This window comes from Hetaerina americana, unplaced genomic scaffold (genome assembly GCF_022747635.1).
Source record: "Hetaerina americana unplaced genomic scaffold, ioHetAmer1.1.p SCAF_3, whole genome shotgun sequence".
NCBI classification, from domain to species: Eukaryota; Metazoa; Arthropoda; class Insecta; order Odonata; family Calopterygidae; genus Hetaerina; species Hetaerina americana.
Window position 1 is genome coordinate 49,224,186 of NW_027286874.1, and position 20,210 is coordinate 49,244,395.

Consider the following 20,210-nt stretch of genomic DNA (forward strand, 5'->3'; position numbering starts at 1 on the left):
AATCAATAATTATTTTACGAAATACGGGATAGAATTATTCAAATTTCTCCTCATAATATTTTCTCCAACGAACGAAATGATTGAGAAGTAGGCATAAAACAAGATTAAACTTGGTCCCCGTTTAAACTTATTCCGTAAACGATTTAAATGAACAATCCCCCGATAAATCCAAGCACTATAACTCCAGTTGCCTTCAAGAGTGTTCTTTCTACAGTTTTAAATACTTCTTCTGATTTTTTCAACATTAAAAATGCATAATGAAAACTAAGCTTACACGAAATAAAATAAAAGCAGCAACGGATGCGAAATGTGATTATGGTTATATCAATATTATATGATTAAGAAAAGCTACTTAATGAATATCAAATCACGATCAATAATTTCAATGATTGCAGAGTGGTGCTAAATCTATTTCTATTGATGAAAGTCGATGAGTCTATTCCTAACGTATCTAAAAACTAAAAAATTGTATAACTGTACCACGGAAATTCTACCTGAAAATATATAAAGACATAAACGTAAAACTTATGCGTTGCAGCAATAGATAACTAATTAACCCAATGCCATTACATTCAACTTCACAACGGTGAATAAAATCAACGACAACCCAATTATTTCGGGAATGTGAAATTAGAAAAATTTCATTCAGAAAAATGTTTATTATTACATACAGAAAAGTATTTATGCACCAACGAAAATACCTACCTAACGCTCAAGTTCATTCACTGGTAGAGATTGGCCTGCTCTTGCCTAAACATCTTCAGCTCATGAGCAACTGATGATGGCAACGAAGGAGCCACACTTTTATTTTTATCCGACAATTAAATGAGTGACAAACGCTTGATTTTTTTCAATACAATTAGGCGTAAGAACTACAAAAACTTCGCAAAACCTTTCTAACAGAGCGCTTACAAGCTCCTTCAAAGAAAGTAATTCATTGGTGCAGATATAAGGCTAAGGCATAATTTCAAAACTTCCTCTGCAGAAAGGCATTGCATTCTAACTAAGCAAGTATAAAGGGCATCATTGCTACTGCTGTAATTTTCATGCCGACGCTGGACTAACTTACGATCGGAAGCTTTGTCAGCTTAGGTCACGAGCAGGCGAGGCCGTAATAAGACCGTCTCTTTTCTAGAGCTTGGAAGCGGTTAGTCAAGGCGAGGGCTACCTCCCTCTTCCGCCCCTTACGAAGCAGCCACTCCCATTATCTCACCATCCTACCTAAACAACCTGCCTGACTCCTCTGAGCCGGGCCCACCCTTCCCCTCCCACTTTCAGCCCTTACAGCCCGGGAGCATGCTTGGAAGAAAAAACCTCTTCCCCCCCCCCTATGATCAAAACGAAATGGTTTTGTGTAACACATCGTATCCTAGACGAACAGCTTCGGGGTATTTTCGACTAGGTGTCAGCCACCAACTAGTATTCACATCCTCTGTAAGATTCAAGGTATGAAAAATACCCATAAAAAAGTGAGCCAGAAACGGTAGAAAAAGTAAGGCTGATTAAACGAAAGCAATAAAACTCGAGCTTGACGAAGAAGCGTCCGACGTATTCGGATGTTCAACCTGAAAGACGGTCCATTGCACTTGACAAGGACGAGGAAGCAGTCAGCTGACTGCAACATCGCCGAGACCGATGTGGGTCCAGCCCACACCATCACCGCCTGATTCCTAGTCCTTCGTTTATGCCCCGAAAGCTGCGACATGCCGTGCACTATTACATCGGCCACTTGCCGAAAGATTGGCTTTAATGATTGGTGTAATTAAATAGGTTTAATTGAGAATATTCTAAACTTAAAGTCTAAATAATACCAGCTCCCCCATTAAAAAAAGACATACGAGAAAAATATTTCAACGATAGTTTTCACTGTGCAAGGCTTTGGATGCAAAACAAAAACAACAGCAAAATTGAAGTACCTGGGATTTCTATCACACATTGAAGAAAATAATTATCCATGTCATATTCCCTATAGATGCACGGATTTCTTAGCAGGTATAATAGCAAGAAGTACTCCCATCATATGGATTATGCGGAACTCCAGTTATACTTAACTATCTCATATTCAAGACAACAAGAAGAGACTTCAATAATAATTGGATACGAACACATTAATCCTTATGCTTCCGAACATCCTCCCTGTAATAATTGTGATTCGCACGCAAAAGTACACATACCTTAACAAGTTTATTCCATAAATATATCCATTGCAACCGCTCCTCCTCAGGTGTTCTCGGCAAACCCGCCGATAAACAACTGACTTACGTTGGCCGAGTTGTTTTCAACACCACATTCCTACGTCGTACGGGACACGAGTTTTGTTGGAAGTAAAGTTAGCGATGGACGGATGAAGTCTGTGAAAATCGCTTTCTTAATAACCCCACCATTATGGAAGCGCGTGGGACAAGATGATCGCATCCTTGTCAAAAGCCTTATTAAAACACAAAAATCATTGTTTCAAAAGTTTCAATTGCTTGATGCATCCACAATGGAAAAAATTCCTCAAAAATGTTAATGTCATCAGACTTCATTTTAAATATAAATATTTTCTAGTTTATATACGTAAAAAGAATAAAAAATGAAAATAGAAATGTATTTCTAGTTCGGCAATAGTAAAGACTAAGGGTTTCTTGCAACCACGTTCACAAAGGTCGCCTGACAAGTTTTCCGTTGCATCTTCGTCTGGTCAGTGGCGTTCGTTGACCTCATAAAAGGCTAGGAGTAGGAGGCAAGGACGGGACCCGAAGGTCTCTCAGCGTGTAAGTTCACTTCAAACCACATTGCAGTCGCGGAGGGCAAACACCTACATCTTTGAGGAAGCTGGAGTCATGCTTTTATTTCTATCAAAGCCAAATTTGCACACCCGTAGAATTTTAGGAAACTTCACACTTTTTGATACTTCATGGTAATCCTTATCGTCAGGCATAGCTAATAGTGAATTAATGAAAAAGTCAAATAGGATATTATTTAACTTAACATAATGTACAACTAACTACTATGGCGAGCTCTTTCATGCAAAAAATCGCTGCGTTGATGCGATACGGACATGAATTCTGGCCGGGTAATGTTGGCAAGGGATACAGAAGGGACGACATTTTTGGTTAGGATGCTTACATATGTATATAAATAGTGATCAGGGGGTGGGCTCGGAAAAACGAAGATTTGTGGTTTCTGGTTTGAATACTTTTTCGGCTAAGAATCCTTCCCCTCCCACCTTCACCACTAAACTCGTATCTGCCCTTTTGTGTCCCTCTCCCTTTCATTATAACTATATCCTGAGAATATTTTTCCCACTTTGGAAGCATCAGTGGTGATTACGGAGAGCGACTGATATTGTAGGTCATTTCCAACATTGCGGATGGATGGAGTGATTTTGCAGGGGTATGGTTCTCAGGGAATGGTGAAGAGTTGACGGAGATCTGGCGCCGGCATTAAGTTATTCTAAATGAAAGGTGGGAATAGGTCCACAATTAATGCCTCACATAACAGACAACATGCATCACAGCAAAAATATCATTTGCTAAGGAGATATGGCAACGCAAAAATTACATCTAGCTAATTCTGCAGTTTTACACGAAACCCTTAATTGGGGCAAGGTATATTCAAAGGATCGAGTGGAACTTTTTCAAATAAAGTCACAAATGTGTAAATACCTAGAATTTTTTGTACTGATTACATGTTTCAAGATGGCACTGAAAAAATTTCTTTTTTACCATAACTATTTAATTCAGGACATACGAAAAATACTCACCCTATCATAATGGCACCTGAAATTCCCTACAAAAAGTTGTTTTTTACAGTAACTTTTTTAACCCGAGAGCAAGCTATTCCCATCTTCCAATCAGGAAATTATTAACAAAAAATATTATTTATTGGTGGTAAAAATGATTCTCTAAATTCACTTTTGGCAAAGAGAGCCTATTTTGTGATAGTCTGAAAAATCAACATTAAAATTGAATATCTATTATTTAGATATTTAATTAGCTATGATGGAATAATATCAAATCAGACAAACAAGGGAATTGCTGAGGATTAGAAGATTGATTATAATTAATGATGGCACAATTTCATCCTCAGTAACATTGATTCTCTCTCCACATTTCAGGTCCACGGTTGTTTGGTTCACATTTTTTCCTGCCCCAATCTTACTTCCTCGTTAACTATGATAATTTCATTGGTGTGGCTATCGAGTATTTTCTCTTCTAATTAGCATTAAAAAAAACCATAAACACAGTAATCAGCCTGAAGGTCGGTTTGGTAGATGATGGTAGAGTTCACCCAGTACTAAGCCCGACGGCATCACACATCAGGATAGGGGTGCCAGCTTCTTTCCCTGTACCAGTTATGGTTTCCCAGGGAGATCTGGTACCCGAAAAATCACTAGTTAGCAGAATTGAAAGAAAAATAATTTGGAGTAATTATCAATTATTTTGATCATGGATGTCAACACACAAACTACAAGGATTTTGTGATTTCAGTTGACATCTTGAAATGCGTGATTGTCGACAAAAAATACTAGGTATTTACAAAAATATTTTGTGAATTTTTTAGAAATGTTCAGCTCATTTTTATGAACATGTTCTACGGCAATCAAGCATTTACAACTACAGGGTTAGCTCAAAGGAATGTTTGGGTGGCCATAGCTCCATAACTAAGGAGTTTAGATCACATGTTTAAGGCTGAGAAATACTAATAATCACATGCCTGATAACATTTTGAAGTTACATACTATCTTCATGAATAAACAGACACCCAAAAATTTTTACAAAGATATTACATTTGAACCCGGGCCCTCTGAGTGGGAAGCTAGTACATTAGCCCCCGCACCATCTCCACTGTGCCCTCTATTAAGCATCTCAAGTAGGGATCGAGATACCTCTGAAAATATTCAACACCGCTGGGATTTGAACCAGGTCCCTCTGAGTGGGAAGCCAGTACGTTAGCCCCTGCACCATCTCGATCCCTATCATTATCCCTATAATAGTCCTTGGTATTCATGGTACATTGGCGATTATGGTCATCTTGCACTACTCTTAGACCCCATGCTTACTAAGAACATCAATTTTTGAAAAGAAAGGATACATTTTGCGAAATAAATTAAAATTGTAAAAACAAGATTGATAAAAAAGAAAAGATATTGCGATCATCTTAAGTATACCATCAATCTTTGAGATAATTTTTATCTGACGAGTTAACTTTTCTTTTTCCAATTATTCACACACACAAAGTAATTCATAAGAAAGATATTGCAGGTGAGAGGAAGTGTTGGGAAAATCTGGAATTAAGATTGCAGTGGGCTGGAGTAGTCAGCAAATTTAAGAAATAGTATCATTGCATTTCATACTATGTATAACATCTTATTGGCTTAAATTCTGCCGTATAAACCTTGCTCATGCTTGGATTTGAGAACTCCAAGATTCAATGACACCACCACACACACAACCTACATTAGACTTGAACCCATTTTGGGGAAGATGTCAAAGCTGCCTCAGGAATTCCTGTAATTATCACCTGTACTTTTTGGTTTTCAAACCAAAGAGTACTGGAGATGATTTACTTTTGATTACAACATGGATAAATGAAGGGGAAAAAATCATCCCTTCCCACAAAGATTTTCTCCTACATATAACTAACATACACGGCCCTCCACCAAATTAATACACCCTAAAATTTTCTTCAAAGATCACTGGGGGTTGAAGAAAGAGTTATGCTGGATATTGTAGGAAGGGTTCATTCTGCATTGATTGTGGTCAAATAAGTATTTCAGGCATATAAAAGTAAAACCCATCTAGCATTTTAATTTTGGACAATAACTGTCTTAAAGTAACCTGAAATATGATTCTTCACAGCATGTTTGGGAAATGATTTGGTCATGACTAATGGTATTTTAAAGCTTACATCATTTTTAAAAGATTGTTCATGTGACATTCTTTCAATGATATCAGCTTAAGTAAATAAAAGAGAAACTTTTGGCTCACAAGAATGGCTGGCATACAATCAATAATAACAACAAGACAGAGTTTGTTAAAGGAATGTAAGTTTTAATATATTTTAAGAACCTACATTTTATGTGAAAATTTCCAGTTTTTCACATTTTATTTACATGATCCATGGTAAATACTCCATAATCACATGCAAATTATATTCTTAATTCACGACAATAGTAATTCAACAATGGGAATCTATTATTTTTAGATTCTCTCATAAATTTCAGTTCTGACATAAACTGTTCCATATGCCTCCAAGAGAAGAGACAGATATGATACATTGGATTTATTCATTGGACTTTGATTCAATTAGAGAAAAAATAAACAAGAATCTAAATTTTCTAGCCTACTTGCAGTTAAAAAAATGTTTTTGAGTAAAATGTAATTAAAACAAATTATTTTTTGAAGACTTGTTAAGATATCAAATACACTTCAGCCAAATATTATTATTTTCAATAAATTATTTCCCCACAACATAAACCTAGTGGCCTTAAAATCTTTACGTAAAAGTATGTTGGACAAAGGAGAGAACCGATTTAATTAATTAACTCGTAACAATTTCTTCCAAACATTTTTGCTGTCTCAAGCAAACCGAAATCACAGCTAGCAGGGATAACAATGTATACCATCCAATCATTAATAAACTATGACATGAATATGCTGTTAATGAGAAGCAAAAAAAAATTTTTTCATAAAAACAAGGGATTTAAAAAAATATTTTTTGCTATCTTGACATTAGTGACTATAAATAATGGACTCAATGAAAAGAAAAGTAAATGAAACGCTAGACTATGATGACATTTCTTAAAAGAACAATTAGACATTTTAAATGATTGTTACACACACTGCAAATACAATTGAATATAAAGAATAAACATAACATGAATACATGATAGTTAAGTTTTTGAGCCAAAGGAAGAGACTCTTGGTATTTTCACAACTCTCTTACCTCGCAGCAATAGGTACTCACAGATTTATGTAATCAAGCTTTTAACAATACTTGCACGGCTACATCACAAAAAATAGATCTTAGTTTTCCTAATATTTACACTCCACTTATAAATAGAGGTAATAAACATCTAACAGCTGAGTTGCCCCACAAAGGAACTAGTGAATAAGAGGCTCATGCAAAGCACCCATATGCTCGTTCACACAGTAACATACTTTTCAATTAATCACAATTCTCATACCTTTGCTACACACTCACTCTGTAAACAGTGACAACACAATACATGTGCATTAGATTTAAACATTTTACTTATGCATCATACACATGAATTTCATGATTTTATAATATGGTGCATAAAATATAAACTATATAGTTTTTATTATTTTTGTGTTTAATATTACAGGTACCTTTACAAAATTAACTACAAATTCATTGCAACTGCTGAGTTTTATTACGAATTACAATTATAACAGAAGCCAAGTTGAAGTTTAACTCAAGCCCACATAGACTTTTGAGTTTTCATATTTTCTATTGCAATTTAATATTGAGCACTCAACTGACATACTGACTCAACTGAGTCATTAAGTACATAGAGTTCATTGAAATAAGGTTGAAAAGATTTAATAAAAAATATATGCTTCACTCACAACACAAATCACTACAAAAAATATTGACAAACTCAGAATTAGAGTAACAATTTTGTTTTCCTAAATAACTAATAGCGAAAAAATGCCATTAAAAGGGGATTGATATCATTTTTTGATGATTCCCGTCTTTAAAAAAACTTTGCATTGAAAACGATCTGGACTCACAAAGAAAATAATTTGGAACTGGAATGGTACTGGAATTGCATTAGCCATACAGCGGTTGTACATATCAAAATGCATGATATTCTAAATGGACATTTAAATTAATAATCAAGGTCAATGAGCTGAAAAGGTGGATTATTTGGACAAACAAAGTAACAGATGTATCCAATCAGAATGTGACAACTTGAGAATCACACGATATCAGGAATTTCCAAAGTAGAATAAACACCAATGCACAGGATCAGGGCATGAGAAACATGTGCATGGCACATGAAAAGCTGACTTTTCCATTCAGAATTCCACTAACTCATTCAGAATATTAAGGGAAACTGGTTACCCTGCCAATAGTTGGCTAATAGGAGCCAGCCACAGCTGAACGAGGGTCATGCTCCTGTCCTGCCAAAGAGGATTCTGAATTATGGTTTAAAATTGAACAAGTAATTAGCCTGTATATTCATTCATTAGCCCTAAGTCATCAATATTTCCTACTGAGATAGGAATCTCTACCAGCTTCCTTGAAAATGCATCATACTACAAACAAGTCGTATCTCAATGGCCATCCATTTTAATAATCAGTACTCAAAATACTTATGCTTTATTGAAGTTCATAGCAGCGGGCCAAAAATAAATGAAAAAGCCATGAATTAGGTAGCCATTTAATGTTCTAAATGTATTTCAAATATGTTATGTTGAATGAGAGCTGCCACCAGAAATTGAATAATACTTCCAACTGTGGTCAAATTAAATGGAAACAGAGAAGAGGTCATTCTTTTTTTTTGCTAAGCTCAAAAAATTACATAAAAAGGCTATAGCATACCAGAAAGGCATAAGGTATCACAAAAAAACACTCCTTACTTTTCGCTAATGAGCAAGGAAATTTTTTTACAAAGTAAATGACTTTATAAAGAATAAAAATGTTACAAACTATTGGCTGGCCACATCTTCAGTGCAGGTCATCTTCATCCTCTTCCTCATTGGCATCAGCACCACTAGTAGGCTCTGGTCGCTTTTCTTCTGTAGCATCAAACTCCTGGGCAAACACAAAAAATCAAAATATTATGTCTCACCATGGTGGTGGCCAAGTTGAGTGCTAAAAGTCCTAGGTTAAATCCTTATTTTAAAATTTACTGCCTGAAAAATCTTCCTTATAAATCCCACAAACCAAAATTGAACAGAAGTAGTGTAGAAAGAAGAACATGGGTTTTATAGTTTTCCGATCACTAATAAAAATTTCTGCATTTTGCAACTTTAAAATAAGAGATATAATATACAATGGAACCTTGCTTAACGAGCACCCCACACAGTGAGTAATTTGCATAATGAGCAAATATATTGGTCCCAAAAACTACTCGCTTAACGAGTGACTTTTCGCATAATAAGTGACGAGGATAGCGGAATTCCCATTTTCTTTGCATGCCTGCTACTGCCGTCTTTCTCTAGCAGTCGCTCAGCTAGCATCTTAGCATTGCTAGTGATCACACATTTTTCCAAACTTGAGCTCAAACATATTATTAGTAATTTTTTTGTGCAAATTCAAATAATATTTTGCACATATTTTTTTATATGACCACAAAGAAAAATCCCTCTTGATAAGAAGAAAGTCATCAGAAAATAAAAATAACAGTAAAAATGAAATGTAAAATCATTGAAAATTGGGAATAAGGTGTGAACATGGCTGATCTAGCACAGACATCAGCAATCGGTTGACATCATCGATAGACCTTTTCTTTAAGATCACGGACAAAAATTGTAAATATACACAGCTGCGTACTAATACTTGGAAGCCAGAAAATGATTTAGCCAACCTTAGCAGCAGAGCAATATACTCTTCCACTTTGCTTAGTATGCAATATTGATAATTTTGCATGACATTTGATTGGAAGTCCCCCCGAGTGTTGTCATATTCATTGCAAAATCAACAAATTACATGGGTTTGACAAAACCAATAATAATGCATACAAGAGTTGATAAATAATTTAGTTGATGAACTACTGAAACTAAAAAATAAAAGTTGGCTATGTTTATAGCAGTAAAAATTGAAAATGATAGTAACATCACAATAGAGACCAGAAAGAAGTTACCTTAGCCAAAGAACTAGCACCATCACCAGCTGGAGGAGCATTAGGAGAGACATATGAAGAAGTAGCATTCTCCCTGACTGGAGCCTTTAAGAGTGATGACAGAGTGGGCACAGGTTCATCACGTTGGGAGGTAGATGGTGATGCTGTAGAACCATCTTTAGCTGGCTTAGGCAATACAATGCCTTTGGGCAATGGAAGATCACGAGCCAAACGGGAGTATTCAACATCCATATGGCGAATAAAAGGGCTGTGCAGAGCTCTTGAAACCATATCACCATCTTCTTCATCAAAGCCTTGAAGTAACATCTCTAGGGTCTGCACCTATTTTATTAACATAATTATTCCATGATTAATTTTATGGAGAGTAATTTTTAGAATGCATTACATTAATAAACATTATGCTTATATTCACATTAGAATAATTCATATATAATCATGAACAATGTATCCATACAATAAGAGTTTGATACACACAGAGAAGTTCTTATCATTAAAATTATATTATCAACCAATGGAGGCTATTCCCTTCGAAAAACAAACTTAGGGTGACTTATATAATCATGAACAATGAATCCATACAATAAGAGTTTGATACACACAGAGAAGTTCTTATCATTAAAGTTATATTATCAACCAATGGAGGCTATTCCCTTCGAAAAACAAACTTAAGGTGACTTGCTTAGAGACTTCTTGAGACTCACAGTAGTAGTATACATTATGTTCTGGAAGTTTCCAAGCAGTTACACTTCCGTAATATTGGTTGATTAGAGGAGCCATGCAGGAGTATTCAAATTGATCCATCTGATACATGGCTAATTTAGGGGAAAAAAATGTTGACATAGGGTATTTTCCCCAGGCTTTTGAAGTCAATGTTTTATAATGTTATACAATGTAATGTTATACAAAATCTCTAACTTACTTCTTCAGGGTCACAGTAGTTTCCCCATTCTTTAAATGCTTTCTCAGCTGCAACAGTGTCCTCCCTAGCCAGCTGTACTAAAACAAGGGCTACGGCCAACCTCCCAACAGCTGCAGTGCATTCACACTGCTGTTGGAGGCCAATTTCCCTTCTCAGAGCATCTGCAGCCTGATCATACCTAGAAAGATTGTCATGGTCATAACACGTTAAAAACAAACATTTCCAAAACTGTAAAATTCTTCAGTCCTGTACGATTATCACATCCAAGGTCGGCCAATTTCAAGTTGCCTCAACTCATATAAAACCACGAAAAAAATGTACTGATTATTTGCTCCATAATTACACATTCCTAATTATGTGCTTTTTCCAGAGCCTGCTTCATGAAAAGCGAATGAAATCTATGAAAAATAGTAAGAATTTTGAAACACAATTATCCAATAAAAGTAGCATTTCTCCCAAAAAGTAACAAAAATCTACTGCCTTCATATTTTAGATTCAGCCATAAAAAATAACAATATTTTTAAGACTCTTTCTTCAACAGGGGAACATGAAATGCAATATTCAAAAGGGTATGATACCAATAAAATATTTACTCTGTCATCTTTTCCATTTTTTAAATTAGGAATTTTTAACAATTGATACCAAATCTTTTCATCGTTGTATAATTGTGAATGGCAGACTTTAATATTTTCATTGTGTGGCATGATTGAAGTATTCCATAATATATACTATCTATTCACAATTAGGTCACATGGAAAAGTGTGAGCAGTTAAATATTGAGATGCAATTGATTAAATGAACAGAAATCTGACAGAAACAGAAAGCATTACTGCTAACCCTAGTTATAAATAGAGATGACCTCAACAGTTTTTGGTGCCCATTTTCCTGGGCCCTGAGTGAGATCCTATATTTTCATGAAATTTGTTCAAAGGAGTCAAAATTCCATGGATTAGCATTAATTCTTTGGTAGATCTCTGGTTTTAAGATATGCTAGATAATTGAAACTTACTTACAGTACTAGAGTAGATTAACTGACCTAATTTATTAAGATTTTCACTCTAAACCAGTTGGATTGATGGAATTACTGTTTTCAGAAAGAAAAACATGAACAAGTGCTTTCATATTCAGTTCTCAGAACAACACAAATAGGATAATGGCATTTGATTCCCATAAACCTTGCCTTACCAACATTTTATGGTTTATTTATGGAAGGATATTTCCTTTCAATGGAGTTCCAAAAACTTCTTTACGTGAGGATTAGGTTGATGTAAGGCTCCCATAATCTAAGTTGCCAGTAGGTATTCTGATGGCAAACTCTCATAGACAAGAATGAATCAGGTTCCACTGTCAACAATACAGGGGTAGAATGATACTACATAACTACCCAGAACAAAGCTGTTTACATAAAACAAAAAGTCAAGAGGAAAAATGAGTCGCAGCCCCATATGACACAATGGTTGGAATGCAGACAATGGGAACTTAAACAAAGAGAGTCCAAATCTGTGATGACTTCAATGCTGAGTTTGGTTCTTTGTCTACTCAGAGAAATCACTTAATAAATACTATAATGACTTTTAAATTGTCCCTTTCCATAAATGAACCTACAAAGTTTCCTTCTCCTCTATCATTGACAACATCTTCGCCAACATTGTACCAATTGAAAGTCTAAATTTGGATATGTACTTCTCTGACCATAAATTCCAGTTGTCAAAGTTACTATTCGATGGTGACTTTAGAACATTTCATAGTGGGGGCCAACATAAGCATTTTTACTCATGTTCAACTATTACTTCACATGGAACCCTGGGATTGTCTTTACTAACAATGAATTTGACTCTAAATTCAACAACATCCATGAGATTTTCTCACATTGCTTTGATATATGCTTTCCACTGATGCCTGTGGAAACTTTAGTCCCCCAGAAAATTAATTGCAAATGGGTAACTCAAGAAATAAGGGCTTTTTCTGCTATTCTAAGAAAAGTCTTCAATAATCTGAAATAAAATGACGGAGCCCTTTTGAGATCATATTATAAGTCCATCAAAAAGGAAAACAATAATTTGGTGATGCACACTACGAGGAACTATAGTATGTGTGGCATTAATTCCTTCAAAAATTGTAGTAAATCTGCTTGCAACCTCATTAATAATGCTACATATCCCTCAAAACTTCAATTGTTGAGTAAACAAGCTGTATCTCATTATAATGCTCTTGTTACCAACCAATATCATATTGCTTATCTACTGAATGAACATTTTCTCAATTCCATAACTAGAATTCTAAAACTCAAAAGCCACCAACTAAGGCTTAATGAATTATCTCAGGGTATGAATCTCGCAACTAAAACTACCTTTTTTTCATCCTGCATATCACAGAGATGTTGACAGTATAATTTAAAAAATAAGCAGGAAGCACTCAGCTGGATATGATAATATACCACGCTCTCTACTAAAAGGCATTGATAATTGTTTAATGATTGATGTTATTACATATTTAGTCAATGAATCTCTATCTTCAGGCACATTCCCAAATAGATGAAAAGAATCTGAAGTATTCCAAGAATTCAAAGGAGGTGACCCACAAAACATGAATAATTATGGACCTATCCTATAGACCTCTATACTATCTCTTTTCTTCAAGATTCTGAAATAAGTTATGCGCAATAGATTGTTGTACTTCTTAAGTAAACTCATTATTCTTCCTGATTCTCAAGTTGCCTTCATGAAAAAAAATCAACTGAAACTGCAATACATACATATCATTCATAACATCCTTCTTGAACTTGACTAAAGGTATAATGTTACTGGTGCTTTCTGTGACTTTAAAAAGGTTTTTGGCTCAGTTAATCATGCAGTATCAGGGAGGAAATGTGAGGAAAATTCTCTTTGGGAAAATGGCAAATACTGACAGTTTGAATAAATGGTTAGAAGATAATTTGGTATTCAAGAACAATGAAAAAACAACATTTATCAAATTTCATTCCCATTAAAGAAAAATTTTAACCTCCACACTTTTGATTATTAATGGGTCCTCTCTTAAGCCTTCTACTTTGACTAAATTCTTGGGGATGTATATCCAAAAGATTCTATCCTGAGAAAATCATGTTAATAATATAAGCTCTAAAGTTAAAATAGGTTGTTATCCCCAGAGGAAAATTGTGACCCTGGTTGGCAATGGTACGACTCTCTCAGTTTATCATGTATTCATTCATAGTTGACTGAAATATGGAATAGCTTTCGCTATTTAGCATATCATTTCATGCACCTCTTTAGGCTGCAAAAATTGGCTGTGAGAATCCTCGGTAAAGTTCCAAGGACATGTAGCTGTAGACTACTTTTTAAAATTTTAACTGTTCCCTGTATGTATATTTTCCCATACAAATATCATTGAACCGTAAAAGAAAGCAATGTCTAATTTGATAACCAATGCTGCATACTTTGGCACAGCACAAGAGCGTGTAATGACTTGAGGATAACTACTAATAACATGGCTATGTTTGCTAAGAACCCTTGTTATACTGGTGTCGAATTCCTGAAAGCATTGCCTTAAAACTAAGGGAAATAGATTAGCTTCCTTTGAAAAATTAATAAATATAGCCAGTCATCTCCTTGCTATTTGCTCTTATCTTGGTATTTATCATTACTTCTGTATCTTGGCTGTGAATATTCTTTCTCTTAGGTACAGCACTAATGGTTTTTCATTGAATTACTTGAAATGTGGTCATTTTCTTAGGAAGAGAAGAAGAATAATTAAAGAACATATAACCACCTGAAATATGGAGTTCTAAGCAATTAATATCATGTTTAAAGGGAGATTCTGAACATATGAGTAAAGAATACACAGAACATCTTGGTTTTGCATGAATGAAATGTGCAAAGGATGATTTCTGTTTTACATTCATATTAAATGTAGGCATCATAATTGATATCCTACACTGTAGAATGAATAACTAATTCTTAAAACTAACCATTCTTATAAGTTTTATGAATCAATCTTGGGAAAGCAAAACAGATACCATACGCCACATTATTTCACACAAGAAGGTGACCTATGAAACCCTTTTGAGACTGAATCCTGTTACTCTTATACTTCAATTTTGACTCAATAATAACTTTTTTTCCTTTTTTTTCTACATGTGTAAACATATAATTAACTTCACTGTACGCAAAGTAAACATTAACATTCCATTTAATTTAGTTAAAAATGTAAATATATACTCGTAAGGAAATCAAAGTACAGTTTTTACAAGTTTAATAATAATGGAGGCCCTTGTCCCAGGTAGAAACCCCTGATTTAAACATCCAATGAATATGAAGTGGAGTTTTGGTATTGGATTAAAATGTGGACTAAAAAGTTTATTCCACTGATTATGAATGTACCATATGCCACTTAATATTTGGGAACATTTACATCACTGGTGACCCTAATGTCCCTAGCATCTTGATAAACCACTCCTAGCGTGTTATCAGGTTTCCTATGAGTTGATAACACATCAGTATTTACGATAATTTTGAACTATACTATAACTTCAGTAATGTAACAAAGGGCTATATGGTCCCCATCTATAAACACAAACTACAGGTAGAAATTAGTGACATCAATGATAAATCCATATCTTTCATTTTTTCAAAACTATTAATTTGGTGGAGCAAAGGAGAAAATGCTATATAGAGCAGCACAGTAATAGTAGTACTAATGTAATTTTTAGTAACCTCAACGTCTGAGGTCATTTGCATAATAGCACAGTAAAGCATAAAAATAATCACATATATTTTCCACTAAGAACTCATACTATGGCAGTAATTTTGGAGAAAATAATTTTTAAGAGCTGCTGCGAGCAAAAATAACGTGCACTGGAAATTTGAACCATTTAACCATCACATTCAAGCCTAGACACAATCCAGTAATACACATATAACAAAGAAAATATTAGGAAATCCATCTGGCTAGTCAAGCAGTTATTAATTTTATCAGAAAATAAGGGATTACAGAAAAACACAACATACCTCTAACTAAGATTCTCTGTGAAATGATGAAAATCTGAAATTTCTAAAGTAAAATCAATTAAGAAAGGAAGAATTACGAAAGAGAGAAAAAAAGATTCTACGACTTGAAGCTAATAGTATTTATGGTAGATGGGTATGTATCAGCGACTAATGATAACTACTTAAGATTACCTATTTTTTTAATGTGCCATTGAAATATAGTTTCTCTGAAGTTGAAGTCTTTTGCATCATTATAATTGCCATTATTTCTGGGTGAAACTAAAATGAATACCAGATGTCTAATGATTAGTCCCTAGATATTAGAATCAAGCATGAAAAAGTGGTACCAATCCATTACTACTATATTGCTATTATACTATGAATCACTTAATAATTTCCACATAAATATCTTCACAATTATTTTATCTATCTATCAGGATATACTAACCGACTACCAACTATCTCTCAAGGGAAAGGCAAGTTATTATGAAATGTGAATGTTTCAATGACATAATCTTCTCAAAATAGGGAATACAAAAATTATTTTACAGAAATAAACAATTGAAAGAGAAATTTAATTTGAAGAGCAACTTACATTTGTAACTTTACCATGATCCGTGCCACCTTGCTACAAAACTCTGCAGCATGCTTGGGATTATCTTCAATCTGAAATACACAATAATGAGTATTGTATAAAGGGTGCAAAAGCTAACTTGTGAGAGATAATACACCAACACTCCCTACACAAACCTTACCAACCACTGATATGAGAAAATTAGCAATATTTCAACGTCTAAATTTAAGTTGCTATACTTGATGCACTTATGCATGGCATATTTCCCAAATTTGGAATACAGTTAAATAATAATAATTATTATAAGACAACATTTCTCCAGCTAAAATGGTTGGCTCAATTAGGGTTAACATAAAACTTTAAGGCTGCATCTAAACAGAAGATTATCACAGGATAATGCAAGAACAGAGCCTAAAAACTCTAAGCTATTGATGGAACACTTATTCCTAGCTTTGTTGACATTCACAGACATGCTGCTAGCAGGCAAGCAATAGACACACTCTAAAGACCTTGAAACTTAATTTAGTCAGCTCAAAGTGTTGGTACTATTCTGCCTCATCATTAGGAAAAAATAAGGATGAACACTTAGTAGCATCCATTTGATGTTTTCAGTTGTTTTGGGGTTTCCCTGGAGGTATATTCTTTAAAGAATAAGAATGAAACTAGGTAATAGTAAACATTGTTCTTACGTATAAATAAATAAGTTCTCCTCACTGAACTATTTAGAAATAGCATAAAATTAACTAATCAGGTGATCACAAATGAAATTTAATGAATTTCTTTCCCATGTTCTTAAAATCTTCACACAACAGAAAAGGCATTTTGACTAGGGCAATCTATTTCTGTAATCTACTGTACAATTCAGTTTATTTTGTCCCTACTAAATCATTAAATTTGCATGAGACAAGCTTCAGCTAACTGAAAGAACCCTCCTTTGCTGTGTCTTCTTGTAAAAAAACATAATATTGTTCTCAAATCTCAAAGCCAGGGAAAGAGCAAACTTTGATTCTTCTTAGATTGACTTCAGTAATAAAACCACAGTACAGGTAAGAAAGTTTTTCACAATGAAGAAACTTCCCTTGACCACAATTTAACGATTGATATTATCATATATAATCCATCTTTAGACGTATTTAATTTTAAATCATTTGATTTAATGAAGTGATATTTTTTTCCTTCCAATTTAAATTAATCACATGCCACCCCACTTCCATTTTTGTTCAGCTATTTTTATTATATATTTTTTACATTCTTAGCCTCTATTTATAATTCATCTGCATGCACTACATGCTGTACTTATATAAACATTTTATCCACTCAGTGACTTCAGTTCAAAAGAGCTCTTGAGTTGATACCACAGACTCAAATCTTCAATAGCCATCCCCATTCAGTAATACTGTCAATTATGACTGTCTTACTGGAAAATAAAACGCTAAAATAAACCTATAAAGTGAAGGTGAGCAAATAAGCTGGGAAATTATACCAAGGTCAAAGTTTCTACGAGGTATTCTCACCCAAATATTTGCATTTGAATAAATTGGTCTTTCAATATGCATCAAAGGAAAAGCAAAGTGGATTGAAAGCAAAAATGAAAGTGAGTTCAAATAAAAATCAGATCAACGATAGTTGATGGTAAGTATTACAGCATATGCTAACTGCCACAGTTGCTGCACTCCAATTACGGCAGGGTTGGCACTTAGCAGAGAGAAATGAGATAAATGTAACATGATAACTGATCTTCCAGCAACAAACATGCCAATTGCCCTTTATTATTTTAGTATGTACCCAATCAAGAATGTGTATACCACGCATTCAATTTCATCCATTATAGATTTCATAATGATATTTAGGATGAAACTATAATTCGAGTGGAAAATCTTTATAATTATAAGATTGCAACACACGGGAACCAAGTTCATGTATCAATTCTATTTACTAAATAATTTCAAAATAGATGGCAAAGTATTTTGCTTATGACCATTGAGCTTAAGTACGCTTAAAAAAACTTAAAAGCGCTAAAGAACAGATTTTAAACTTTCAGAACATGAAACGCCGGTGATAGATTCCGGAAAACATGCTGTATGTATTTTTGGGGATTAGAAATGATTTTAACTTTATACGATGAAATATGATGTTTTATAGTACAATTTTCTGTATGGTAAAATACTTGCCTTCATTAAGTTTATTTAAGATAGCAGGACACTCACCATTACAACATCAGCAGCTTGTTGGTAAAGCCGCAGAGCTTGATCGGCATATTGTGCTTCCAGCAACTTTCCAGCCTTGTCTAAAACTTGGGCAGCTGATTCAGGCGACCCATGTTGTTGAAACAAATAAGCTGCACGCTGTGCAAGAGACTGTACATCTCGCAGGTCTCCCAGATCTTTGCAAGCCAATACGGCTTGTTCCATACATCTTAACAAAAAATTCATGGATTAATAAAATTGTGTGAACAGATGAACGATACTAGAAACATGTACACGCAATCCCATTAATGGTACATATTCACAGGACTAATGCCATACAAAAGTTGACTTAATGATTATAAAGCTGGAGTGAATTCATAATACTACTAAAAATTTCCCATTTATTGGAATTTTGGAAAATAATTGTAACGTTAAATTCTAGACATTGAATCTGGTTCCGAAGAGTTCCTGAGGAGACAATTAATACTTACTTCGCAGCATGAAACCACCTACGAAAAAGTTAAGGAAAAAGCGCATATGTTTAACATATAATTAACAACGCTAATTTTAACCTGAATAATCAATATGATAGCGTAAAAGGATACGACTTATTTTGCTTATGACAGTCCGCTGCTCTGAGAAGACACTCCTTACATTGCTCGAAGGATTTGGCATTCTTAAAGCACGTAGCTAGTGAAATGACGAAATAATATAATTATCACCACAGAATTTTCTCTAAATATGACCGATGAAATTGTAAAAATGTGCCACAACATATCATCTTAAGGCAATTACGTGCACTTGATTAATACTCACCAGCTTTACTGAATTCGTCTGAAGCTATCTCATAATCAGGCCTCCATTTTAGCAAAGACGTTTTTAAACTGAAAAAAACATTTTATAAGTATCACGAATATCAATACTGAATTTTCAGCGAAGACCGATTAATAAACTACACATGGTATAAAATCCAGACCATCAAAAGCTGAACCTTAAAATGACAATACATAATAGGCTCTTCCAAAAGATCTCATAAAGATTTATATATACGCGTACATAATCATTTCCCCAGCTATAAAAAATGGCGTAACAAATATTATTTCAAGTTGAATTGATTACCTTTTCTCAGCCACCCGTATATGTTCTAATCCTTCATCAATTTTCTTATTGTTTGCCATTTTGGCTTATAGCAGAACGTTTTCATCCGACCTTCTACTGGAATTTCCAACCTTAATGTTAGACCCGATAGGTGTCCGCACTACTGCATCGAGCGTAATGATATTGTCTCGTCTTCTATTAATTCCGCGAATTTGAAGAAGAGGAGTTGAATGCATCAAGAAATCATATTATTGTGTGAACTTTATAGCTCCAGCTTGATTCTAGCAGCGTTGTTATAGTAATTTATCTGAAAGCAATCATTAAATATTATTGAAAAAAAAGGCTGTGGAATAAATTCCTATGCAAATACTACGTACAGGCATCGAAGAAGTCCCAATTTCTTAGCAGGCGGCTCATAAATATATGACCCCAAGAAATTGGTGTGCATAACAAAATTTGTATCTAACAATAACCTACAGTTCATGACTCCTGGAATCAGCTTTGAAAGATGGGGAGTACCAAAACTGACTATGAACTGAAAAATTTGCAGTATGCATTATTTCAAAATACATTAAAGTAGTAAAAACATGTTCCCTTAATCGATTAAAATTATTCACTTACCAGC

At 34.3% G+C, this 20,210-nt stretch overlaps 1 protein-coding gene across 2 annotated transcripts; it reads right to left on the reverse strand.

Moving 5' to 3' along the window:
* Nucleotides 1-6,034: 6,034 nt before the first annotated feature.
* On the reverse strand, nucleotides 6,035-19,719 carry LOC139690371 (gamma-soluble NSF attachment protein-like). 2 transcript variants are annotated; one of them, XM_071587799.1, is made up of 10 exons: nucleotides 19,607-19,719; nucleotides 19,304-19,371; nucleotides 19,093-19,177; nucleotides 18,979-18,996; nucleotides 18,509-18,716; nucleotides 16,323-16,393; nucleotides 10,743-10,920; nucleotides 9,824-10,144; nucleotides 8,668-8,772; nucleotides 6,035-8,138 (listed from the first exon to the last, which is right to left on the reverse strand). In XM_071587799.1, the coding sequence occupies exons 1-9, from the start codon at nucleotides 19,663-19,665 to the stop codon at nucleotides 8,686-8,688; spliced, it is 1,095 nt and encodes a 364-aa protein (XP_071443900.1). In that variant the 5' UTR covers nucleotides 19,666-19,719; the 3' UTR covers nucleotides 6,035-8,138; nucleotides 8,668-8,685. The 2 variants fall into 2 exon arrangements, with proteins under 2 accessions (XP_071443900.1, XP_071443899.1); XM_071587798.1 differs by lacking the exon at nucleotides 6,035-8,138 and having other exon boundaries at nucleotides 8,481-8,772.
* Between the last annotated feature and the right edge of the window lie 491 nt (nucleotides 19,720-20,210).

Coding starts and splice junctions, on each gene's coding strand:
- LOC139690371 (XM_071587799.1), bottom strand. CDS start 19,665: ATGGCAAACAATAAGAAAATTGATGAAGGATTAGAACATATACGGGTG. Junction 10,921..16,322: donor ATCATGGTAAAGTTACAAAT/GTAAGTTGCTCT, acceptor CAATCTTTCTAG/GTATGATCAGGCTGCAGATG. Junction 10,145..10,742: donor ACTACTGTGACCCTGAAGAA/GTAAGTTAGAGA, acceptor TTAATAAAATAG/GTGCAGACCCTAGAGATGTT.